Here is an 11,924-nt window from a genome sequence, read left to right on the forward strand (position 1 = left end):
AATCGAGAATAAGTTGATATGAAGAAATTATCAAAAGTTGTTAATTATTGTTCAGTGACATAAAACTAAAACAAATAGTGTATGTACCTTAAAAGCAGCTGAAAGGAACACGACTGTTCCAAATTTTTATTGACCCGTCGCAACACATCATTTTGCGCCTCATTTCTGATGAGTTAATTTCATTTTTATTGCAATAATAGTGATCAGCTCTCAAGAACTGTTTTGAATTTGGATGTACATTTTCAGAGTAAAGCTGTTAACACCAGCTACTAGAACAAACATTCTAAAATAAACAAAAGTTTTTACCCCATGCAGTATTTTTTGTGTTTGTGTTTCTCCAACCAGGAGAAGAACAGTCTGTCCCTTGTTATGGATAAAAATAGGGTGTGTACAAAACCTGGACTAGGCCATGGCCTGGGCCAGGGCCCACCCTGTGGCCTACCCTATGGCCCACCCCAAATTTTATGATTTTATCAATTATAAAGAAAATAATAACTGCTTACGCGCGCGGGGATCAGGCGTTGTAAATTCGAGCGACAGCCGCCATTTTTTTCATGAAACTCGTCCCCAGGGTGTCCTCCCCGTCATTGGCGGTTTAATGCCATGGCTCAGGCCTTGGCCTAGCCCAGGTGTTGTATACATCCATGAAAATAAGAGAATTGTGGAAATGATATTGCCTTCATCTTAGAAAATGGTCTCAGAGATCCATCAGCATTTAGCTAACAATAGGCTTCACTTTTTATAAACTAATAGACTATACTGGAATCTGCGCCTGACCTTGACTGTGTATTTCTTTTCTTATTTTCTTATTATGAGAATATAAAGAGTGAGATTACCATTCTAGTAATTATGTACAATGAAAAAGAACGTTATGTTCTTGTTATGTTGAGAAAACATCATTGACACCAATTATCCTTTACTGATTGGTGATATACAAAACTTTTACAATTGTTTTTTACTGGCAACCAATTCAAGTCCAATGGCTGCCTTATGACACAAATTTGGATTTCTTAGGCCCGGTTCAGACGCCGTACTTCACATGAGCCGAATCGAATTCGAATTTAGACCGACCCAAATTAATTTAGACTGACTAAATTGATTCAGGCGCCGATCTCAATTCCAGCTGGACTCAAATTCAATAGGGTATAAAAGTGCATGAGCGCTGATACGTGCTGAACTCCCAAATATAGTAAACTACAACCAAACACGGTCCAAAGCTGTCCTGTGAAAAATATAAGAAAAGTCGACAAAAAGGAGCAGAATGAGGCAAACTGCGTTAATCTATTTACATGTAACTGCAGGAAGACAACTGATAAATTGGTTTAGATGTCGTACTTCACATGAACTTTATTTCAACATACAATTTCAACTTTCAACCTTTTTGTATGCCATGAAATACACGATTTGGGCAAAAAGCCCAACTGCAATATTCAGGCTCATTCACAAATGCAATGTTCACACGTAATTCAAGCACAAGCACGAAAACTATGACGAATGTTTGTACACGAAAAATGGAAAAGACAAACTGCATATATCGGCTTCCTCCCTGACGGGCAAAACCCACCATTTTGATGCGCTAGCGTACAATTTATACTTTTGCGCATACTCAGGTCTTCAAAATACATTAAAAATACATTAAATTAATTTATGTATTTGGTTCGGCTCATGTAAAGATCGGCGTCTGAATCAAAGCCGGTCCACAGCCGTTATTCCCAGCTGAGCTAGGCGTGAAGAACAGCTGAGGCGATCCAAATTCAATCAGCCGTTTCGAATTGATTCAGACGCCGTACTTTACATGAACTTAATTCATTGAATTCGATTCGGCTCATGCATGTAAAGTACGGCGTCTGAACCGGGCCCAAATGTTAGCAGCCTTGAAATATCTATGATCCCTTTCCAACCCAATAATTCATGAATTTGTTTAAAACAGAGGAAATCAATTAGCTATGGCAGTTGTCTGGATGTAGAATGTTAGATATATAGCACAGATTTTTATAATGTGTGGTCCCAGAAAATATCCACACCATCCCCTCGACAGGGGAATTGAAGAAATTGGGGGGAATTTTGGGGGGAATTTTGGGGGGAATTGGGGGGTGGGGTGGGGGGGGGGGGTGGGGGTTAATATTTATATAATATATTTTTTTCCAGACCGGTTCCATAATTCCCATCATAATGCCCAATTTTCGTTTTTTAGCTTCCCGAGCCGGGAATGGAAAATGAATATGTTCATCGTCGTTTATAGGCTTGATTTCTATTGCCATATGAGCAAGCAGCTGGTTAGCGAAGTCAATCTGTGTGAGAGTAGAAAAGTAAATCCTGTAAATCTCAATCGCTTGAATGTCTGCCACGCTTTCCTAGCAAGGTGTCTCTGTCACCACGAACTGTATCATCTTGGTGGCAGTTATTTACGCTGCAGCTTGTCGTTATCCATGAGCCGTCTGGATGGATAATGCGTCATCTAGTGTAAATAGAGCCAATAAATATCAAACATTTGGGAGAGTGTTTCACCTCGTACCAAACACCTTAAATTTCATCAAAAGTACAGGCCTACGGCCGTGCTATAATTTGGACTCTTCTCAGTGTTTAAAAAACAGGTCCGCAATACGTACGCGTGTTCAATGCGTTTTCAGTCAGCTGGAGCCATAATCAGAGATGGACAAAGGGTGAGCCGTTCATGGAGTAGTGGAACAAAACATAAGATTTGAGCAGGAAATGCTATTGACAGAAGAAGACTTAGTTTACCGAGGGATGTCAAATTAACTTGTACATGAAGTGTCAAGATGGTTTCATGGAATTACCGTGAATCCTGTAAGTCCTGAATTACACTGAAGTTCTAATATCAAGTTTTTAACATGACTGTAAAGGAAATATAGACATGTTGAACAACAATCAATTTGCATGGAGAATTTACTAAGTTCTTTCATTAAAATGAAACTGTAAGCGCAATAATAATAATAATAATAAAAAAACAATAATGTTAATACACTGTACATTTTTTATACTTCTTACAATAGCTTGTTGTAAGGTTACATGTTGATCAGTGGGTAACGGTTTGTAGAATATCTGCTGGACAGAAGAGTGTTCCTGATGACAGGATCAGAGTCTCCAAGTGGTTTTCAGAATATAGTAGTTGCACAAAGAGTTCTGTGAATTAGCTCAACTCCTCACATAAAACATATTGATGAGATGTTGATACAAAGTAAAATACTTCAATGACAGAAAATAAATAACAATGGAGAACAGAGTGTCCCATTTCCCATTGCTGAGTGTACCTGACTTTGGTTTACTAGGTTCTTGTGCTCACATCTGACATGGCATAGTGCAGATGTCTTGCATTGTTCTTAGTATCAAAATTGTTCAGTGCCAACTTTAACTCAAAGTGTAAGAACATGTTTATAAAGCAACTGTCCACCACTTTTCTGTACATTAGTTACTTCTTTATAGGTGCAGGTCAAAATGTTGGTATTTTGTCTGCTTTTGCATCTGTAGGCATATGTTAGCACTATTTATTTTGAATTTGCATTTTACATTATGTGTGAAACTCAGTGCTGCTTTGTTTAACTGGGTCTGTTAATAACTCACATAATTATTGAACTGCAGCAAATATAGTCCAAACAACACATGAAAGCATAAACAAGCGAATATTAACGTTAAAAGCCGACGTTTCGGCGTCATCGTGACACCATTCTCAAGGCGAAGTGAACAAATAATGCGATATCGATAATTTGATTTCTATAGTCTCTACAAATTAACATAATAACAAAGGATCACAAATTCTTCAAGTGAATACCTTGGGCGAATCGAATCTGTTTCCACGTTTAGGGATGGTTTAAGTTTTCTTATAAAAAGCATCTCCTTAATTAGGCAATCAAATTTGTTAGTACATTTGGCAAGCACGTGAAATTCTTCTGAAAGACAAGGTGGTACGTTGGAATTATGTTCGCTAAAGTAATGTTTACAAATTGACGACGATTTTTGTTTGTGTCCATCAACGCGTTCGTGGAGGTGGCCGCGAGTGTAACCAACATATCCTGCATCACACGGGTTACATTGAAATTTATAAACTACACATTGTTGGTTAACAGTGGCTGGCTTGACTTCTCGAACTTTAAGGTCTTGGTTGAGTTTTCTGCTGACGAACACGGGCTGAATGGTGGTCTTGTTTTTTGAGCTAAGGTCTGTGAGACGTTTTTTCATTACATTAGCAGAGACCTGATCTTTAAATGGTATAATTATCCGGATGGGGGGTGTGGTCGTGTCGGTTGATGGAATGTGCTGCTTCTTAAAGCCTAAGTACCCGAAGCACTTATTCAATCTGGCTGTCAAGCGATTCGTAGATTCCAAGGTAGCACACCTTTCCTCTTTACCTTTAAAATACATGTTTATCGTTCGTACTTTTTGAATAGAAATGCACCGGTGATAGGGCTGGAATACAAAAAGGACAAAGGAGGCCTAGAGGGCATCAGATCTGAGATCTGATACGCGGTGTGAGTTTACATACGTATTCACTCCTGTTGCCCTCTGCTTGTTGTGCTTTCCAAACATCGGACACTCAGAGGAGCTAAAATTTTCCTTCATTTTACCTTGAGAATTCACAATTATTGACCTAGCGAACTTCCCATCAATAATTAGCGGTAGAAAATAGTTAAGCATTATGTATTGTAGCCTTATTTTGCGCATTTCAGCGGCAAAAATAAGAGCGAATGTATGGACTGTCCACTGGGACAAAAAAATGTGTCTGTTGTAGAGAGGGGTTCACTGTGGAGAGGTGACCGTTAGTGGACGTTCGACTGTATAGTTTATATAGGTTTAAAAAAGAACCGGTAACAGGAGTGAATATGTACGTAAATTCTCAACACGTACCCATTTAAGACTAGTGCCTCCTAGGCCTTCTTTTTCCATCCCAGTCATGTCCCTGGTGCATTTCTACACCAAAAACCTGGAGCAATATACCTGTATTTTAAAGTTCAATAGGAAGGGTGTGTTTTTTTATTAACAGTAATAAAGTCGAAACTTTCTACAACGGCCACTTTGGGGACAGAGGAAAGTCGCCGTTATATGGCGGTATCAGTAGGGTGAAATATGACACCGATATTTTCTTGGGTTTCAACATTGTTATCTTAAAAAAGGCTTAGTGTAACATGTAAATTCGTAACACGATCAAAATATATGATCAATAAGACAGAAACCAAACAGAAATAGAGACCAAAGACCTGCGGCATGGATCAAGTTTCGTGACCATGTCCAATAAAAAATGGGGTTTTGTAGACAGCGTTCGTCAGTTCTTGATTAACTGGCCGTTGTGAAGAGGTTTTTTTGGCAGTTGGGACGTGTTTTAGTGGCTGTTGCTGCTGTCGAGAGGTGGCCGTTCTAGAAAGATTAAAATAAGAGTGACCATCCGCCGGAGTGAAAAAAGCGGCCGTTGCAGAGAGGTGGTCCTTTGTGGAGAGATGGTTGTGCAGGATCGACTGTAGTTTCCATTTTTTCAACCAGACATAGAGAAAATACCCTGCCTACACGAGGCGAGCAAGGAGCAGTTTGGATTCCTTGTCCACGCCCCCCCCGGGACGGGGGAGCTCGTCGTACCTTTTAGGGGTTAAAAATGAAGTTTTAGTAGCCCTCAGGGTGTTCAGCCTCAAAAGGTCCAAAGCGGGAGCTTTAGCTATGCCTTTTAGGTCCTTCTTATATGGGTGTCTCCCTTCCCTCGAGGTCCACGTAGCCACCTTCACTCACTTTGCAAAACGTCAGATATCGACTTGTTTGGTACAGTGGCCGATTGTCACGCAATCCACATTTGCCTAATTGTCCGAACTGGGACCACCAAACAAAGTCAAGTACTTACTCAACTAAGGCCATAACAGTTATTCGGACTGGCCAACAGAACGGCGAAGTCTTGGAATTTTAAAAGAGAGCGAAGTCTGGAAACTTTGTAAGAAAGAAATCTGGACAGCGTAGTGCGATTGACGAAGAAGCCTTTGTAGTTTTCTGTCTTGTTGCTTACGTTTTGCAATTGGCGGACGCCAGTTGGAACACTCCAAGAAAAATGATGTCACAGTATGTGTTTTATTCAGAGGTATGTGCCATATTAAGTGATAGGAAACGAACAATTCATCTATAAATCTGGTGGTAAAAGACAGGGGAACTGTATCCATAAGAATTGCAAGCACACGGGTAAGAAATACAAAGCTTGAATCATCTTGCTTATTCCACAAGTACAACGTTTCGACAGTTGATCATGAAGTTTCGTCAACTGCTCGCGCTTTGTTATCGGCATTACCTGGTCTCAGACCACGATTTCAAGAAATGCCGCGATGAGACGATTGTTTTTAAAGTAGAGTGTACCTGTTTACGTGAAATGATTGTGTTCGAATATTTACGCCAAACATGGCGGATGCAACTGTAACCGATTGTTTACTCAAACTTCACGTTTCAAAATGTTTTTTTTTTCACTTGAAGTCAAGTTTGGTTGTGGCCATGGGTGTTCCACAAAAGTTAAAACTGCCGATATTGAACGAATAATGTGTGCTACAGTTGTAACCTTCAAAAAGAAACATACAGTAGGCGGAGGGAAAATCAGTTCCGGGCGATATGCACGTGCCGGCGCGGATCGAAATATATTTGCATAACATTAAAATGTACCAAAAGCAGCGTCTATTTTGATTTAACTTCACATGTTTGCAAAAGTTAATCATGTGGTCAGTCTAAAAGAAAAAAAAAACAGATTACAAGTATCCTTATTGACGAAAAAGGTTTCCATTCGCTTATTTTTGTTCTTGATGAAGGTAGCTGGTTCCGCGAATGACGAATTTACAAAAATGTACCACACGTTTATGCCCCTCGACGGGTTAGTTTTTCCGGGCCGCGGAAGAGACTTACACACAACATAATATAGAGTATGGGCTTTCAGAAAATTGTAGTTTCGACTTCAAATTCAATGTACCAGTGGGCTTTTGATGGTATTGAAATTAGCTAAAATTAGCACTTTCGCTTACGAGCTTCGATGAAGGTACTTTTATCGGCCTAAAATATTATTAAACTAGGAGCTTTTACTAATCAAATTAATGATTTAGAAACAGCAAGACATGCACTATGAGCTACCCAAAGTATATTGGTAGATATCATCGCGTTGATCTGTACGAGCGAAAAGAAAATGCACAATTTTCGGCCATTTTCGGCGGCGTCAGGCAGCTAAAATGGCGATTTTCAAACTTTCCTCGATTTCGAAAAAACTAAAGCGCTTCAGGACCTTTGAATGGTATTTTCGAAAACAACTCACTACAGAGGTTATTTGGGCAAAATATGAAGAAATCGAAAATTTCGCGACTGTCATCTAATTCTCGGTATTTACAGGAACTGGCTCCTAATAGCTAAAAAACCTAAGCTAAGTTTTTTCTTCACTAAAACTGGTTGTAACCAATCTCCCAATGACTTTGCTAGCAACAAAGTAGAAAGTGTGATTGCATCAAATCAGTCGAACCCCGAATAACGTGATATGGAATAATTATTCATAACATATTTTAGAAGAATTATACGGATTGTCATTAAAGGTGGCAAACCTCAGTGCGTAGTGCAGGTGATATGCAACAGCCCCTTCCCGTCCAATAACGCTTTCAAAGCCTGACAACTATTATAGAATTATTCTGTTGAAGCCGGGCCATATTGTTACTTCCTTTACAACGAGAAAGTTGGATTCCACCCTTAACTGCGGTTATCAAAGCCACTCAGCGAAATTTGCAAGGCCTTTAATTTGAAGTCCGGCCTTTCAGTTCCTCTCAGTTTTCCTTTTAGTTTCTAGTGTTAGTTATTAAGTATAATGATATAACTCAGTGTCTGTTTAAACAAACTTTCTACTTCAGGAATAGAAAATATGAAGTCTTCTCTAGGGCCAAAGCAACCCACGGTTTGGCATAAAGTTTAACTCGGTGTCGCTAAGACTACTGTTGAATCATATAAGAATTACACAAATCGAATCGCGATTTGAGTTCCCAGCGTTCGCCGTGACTCCAGTGGTCTGAGGTTAAAATAAAAAATAATGATGATGATGATGATGATGATGATGATAACAAAAACTTAACTAGTGAGCAGCACTCTGCCAACTGTGATTGTATAACTTCTTTATTTCTCCTACGCGTTTCGTATAATAAAATTTTGCGGCCCACAGTTTTAGCTAAAAGTGCGGGTCCCAAAATTATATCACGCACAAACACAAAATATGTCACACCTTTCCGAAACTTACCGCCTGTTTACTAGATGCATTACCGCGGAGTTTCTCATTCCTATATGTATATCCGTAGGTGTGTTCTTACGAAATGTAAACTCTAGTATGAGTTAGGTATAAATACAGGCGCTTCGTGCTGTATTATTCAACGCCCTGACGGAGTGTGCGTTAGTCAAACGAAACGCGTAGGAGAAATAAAGAAGTTATACAACTGCAGTTGGCAGAGTGCTGCTCAGTAGTTAAGTTTTTATTAAAATTGCAAAAAGTTTACCTCGGTATAGCTCAGACTACTGTTGAATCATATAAGAATTACACAAATCGAATTGCGATTTGAATTCCCAACGTTCGTCGTGACTCCAGTGGTCTGAGGTTAAAATAAAAAAAAATCGATTTTTTTCCTTATTGTATGACAAACTGGCCCAAAATGAACAGGAGAAATTGTAACTCTTCTAGTATACGAATAACTCCACAAATAAGAGCTTCTAGAAAAGAGGGTTATGCTATGTGTATACCATATCTAAATGGTTTGTTTGGCCAGTGAAAATTAGTTAAGTGCGCTAGACGAAAACTATAAAGGCCATTTTCACAAATCGCGTCACTTATAAACCTTCAAAAGCGAAACTTCGATTTTGTTGTCCCGTTTATAAACATAATCCAACATGTGAACTAGCCTACTTGGTTATTTATAGGCAAAGTCATTTAGAAGTCTGCGCGAGATGACCACATTGAATTATTATGGGCCATCGAGTCACGCCTGCGAGCAGATTTTCATACGCTGCGATAACCTCGAACCCAGATCTCTCACGGCCAGGCGTCAAACAGAGTGAGATCTGGATATGAGATTAACGCTGCGGCACAAGCAAAGGCAAATTAAGGTGGCTCCATAGAGTATTTACGAACACCCTCCCTATAGAGCGCGAGTTAGAAAAGGAAACTTAGTTAATAACATTGCTTGACATTTTGAAGTGGGAAAAAGTCAAGATTGTTCAGACGGTTCATTCCAATATTCTGTAATTTGTCATTCTTCTAAATATATTAGATTAGTTCTGACAGATTTTAACAAAAATAGGATATTTTATCGGAATTATATGTGGTTACAACTGAGTCAAATTTAAAAAAATTCACCTCATGTTGACGTCACAAAAATCGAAACACTTACGTTTTCCTTTGAGCGCGGGCAGATTACTTGAGCTTTCGTCCTATGCGCGCGTGCAGTCGAAAAACTATAGGGAGCCACCTTAAGTTGTGAGAGACGAATCAACGAGCGTATCATGTTCTGCGCATTACGCAAGGCATGGTTTAACCGCCACGCGCGCGCTAGGGCTGGCATTGACCTAATCAACTACGTCCCAAGTACACAACTAAAATGAAAGCGAAATTTTCCTACTCTCACCAATCAAGTTTAATGAACCTTTTCGTTAACGGCTTCCAGCTGAAAACTAGCTGTTATCTGTCGATTTTTACAATAACTGTCTAATTTCTCGGGCGCTGATTAGCTCATTTTAATCATCAGTAAGAGTACAGGCGGAACAAAATTGAATTTATGCAAGCTTTCAACAATTCAACTTTTAGCTGTCGAACTGCCAACTTTTTAGCCAATGGGATTTCATTGACTATTTTAACTAGCCAATCAAAAAAGCGAGAAAAGGTATTGACAATGTTTGCGTCATTTTGAAATAAATTCCCTTATCTTTGTTTACGGCAAGTTTACGGCGTCTTTTCCCCTCATATTTGACCATATAGGGGTCTTGTTATTGTAAAAAAGAAAACAACAACAACAACAAACAAACAAACAAACAAACAAATTGAAGTCAATGTGGAACCACTCGCCTGCGGCTCGTGGTTCCACAGCCACTTTGACAATGTTAGTGACGCAATTTATCATCAATAAGAGGACAGACGCATGAAAAACTGACGTCAATTTGTTAAACTGAAATCCAACTGTAAACATGTACCTGCAGATGGTGTACTGCGCTCGCAAAACAAATGCGAGAGACGCAAATGTTTTACCTACTGGGGACGTGACAGGAAAAAATGTAACGGGTAGCCGTGAAAGTTTTCAAATTTTGAAAAGATTTAATTTTTCCGCATGATCCTAATGTGGCGCAAAAACCTTTGCATTTAGTAGGCACCATCCTTAGTGACCACTATCAAGTGATGAACCACAGCTTTGCAATCCAAAATTACCGTAAATTTGACAGTTATATCGGAGAAACTTTCGCTTTTTCTTTTTTGATCATTTTTCCACACTCTGTATCTTTTTGTAAAACAACGGAGAGCAAAAAATTCAAATGTAGCGGTTTGAAACTGCGATCTAGTTAGGCAGCGTGGTAGATATGTTATTGAAGAATTGCATGGCGTGACACCGTGTCAAAGAGGGTCACGTGTAATCCAATTTTTGACTACTTGTCTAAGCGCGTGCGTGAGTGTAATCATGCGCGCGCGAAAATGAAATTTAAAACTTTTAAAAGCAGGAGGACGCGTGTAGTTTTAACAGCGTATTTACTGACGAATGCATTAGGCAGTTGAAATCTAGGAGTTGTGCAAAGAATTCTTGATAGAATATATATTCAGGACAAAGAGAAGATTTGCAGGTAAAGAGTCTCACTTATTGCAATGCTTTTCTTCTGTGTATTTTTCTGTAAATGCCTTTTACTTTTTTTCGTCGTTAAGACACGATACAAGTGTGTTATTGTCAAACAAAATCCTTGCTGTAAAGACGTTTGAAAAGTTCAACTTGCGGGACAATTCAACTGCATAAGTAAAAAGACGTATTTATATCTATGGAAAGCTAAAACGATCGTAGTACAAACTTAACCGCGGAGTTAGACCGCATACACGAACTAGTTTCGAGTTTAATTTAAAAACTTTTGACAGAATTAGAGTAATCGGATTCTGCTTTTGGTGCTTTGTAAAAGTCTCTAAAGGCTGGTTTTCATTAGCGACGGAGTCGTAGTCGGAGTCGCAGTCAGAAATGTAGAGTTATACGATCTACTGGTAATTAAACCAACGGAGTCCGAAGCAGAAAACCGATTCTGCTTATGACTCTGTCGCTTACGATCTAATGAGAAGTAGATAGTCGGAAAGCGGAAGAATAAACCAGGGTGCTTATATGTGGGGCGGTGAAACGAGCGGGTCCGAGGAAAAAGGTGTGATGCAATAGACTGGGGTCTACTAAAACGAGCAGATTGCGCTTACTTACACTGGAACTTGGATTTGTAAAGAAATTCGACGAAACTCCCTTCCATATGAAGAAGGAAGGTTTTAGGTGCATTTTTGTTCTGAGGCATTGGGAAAAGGTGAGTTTTTCAGGTTGAAAAAAGGCTTCATATTTCGTGCTGTAAGATCTGCTCGCGCTCGTTGTACGCGTAATCTTTTGCATTTCTTCTGACTTACGAATAAACGTTATGAAACTCTTTACTCTGGTATCGCCGGTTAATTTGAGCGTTCCTCAGAACAATCAGAACAATTCTTAATCATGACCAAAATCTGTTTTCGATCAGTTTCTTATTATTTCTGCTTGTTTGGCGAGCAGGAAAGTCTGACGCGTACAAGTAGCTAATTTGCATAATGTAGCGCGTGCACTTTCAAATCCGATTAGGTGTTTTTAATTTCTCAATATAAAATCTTGTCAAAGAATTTTTTTTCGTCATCTTTTGTGCTGAGATTATGCGCTTACCCTTTGCCATCGCTAAAAAGCTACTAA

General features: G+C 39.2%; 1 protein-coding gene across 1 annotated transcript; it reads right to left on the reverse strand.

Annotated features, from left to right (window-relative positions):
• Nucleotides 1–3,741: 3,741 nt before the first annotated feature.
• On the reverse strand, nt 3,742–4,465 carry LOC149104997 (uncharacterized). Its single transcript, XM_089272309.1, has one exon. It carries the CDS (start codon nt 4,378–4,380, stop codon nt 3,742–3,744), a length of 639 nt encoding a protein of 212 aa, XP_089128435.1. The 5' UTR covers nt 4,381–4,465.
• Nucleotides 4,466–11,924: the final 7,459 nt, after the last annotated feature.

This window comes from Orbicella faveolata, unplaced genomic scaffold (genome assembly GCF_042242905.1).
Source record: "Orbicella faveolata isolate gen_17 unplaced genomic scaffold, um_ofav_v1 contig_34, whole genome shotgun sequence".
Lineage (NCBI taxonomy): Eukaryota > Metazoa > Cnidaria > Anthozoa > Scleractinia > Merulinidae > Orbicella > Orbicella faveolata.

Excerpts from the sequence above, each read along its gene's own strand:
- LOC149104997 (XM_089272309.1), bottom strand. The coding sequence starts at position 4,380 with ATGTATTTTAAAGGTAAAGAGGAAAGGTGTGCTACCTTGGAATCTACG.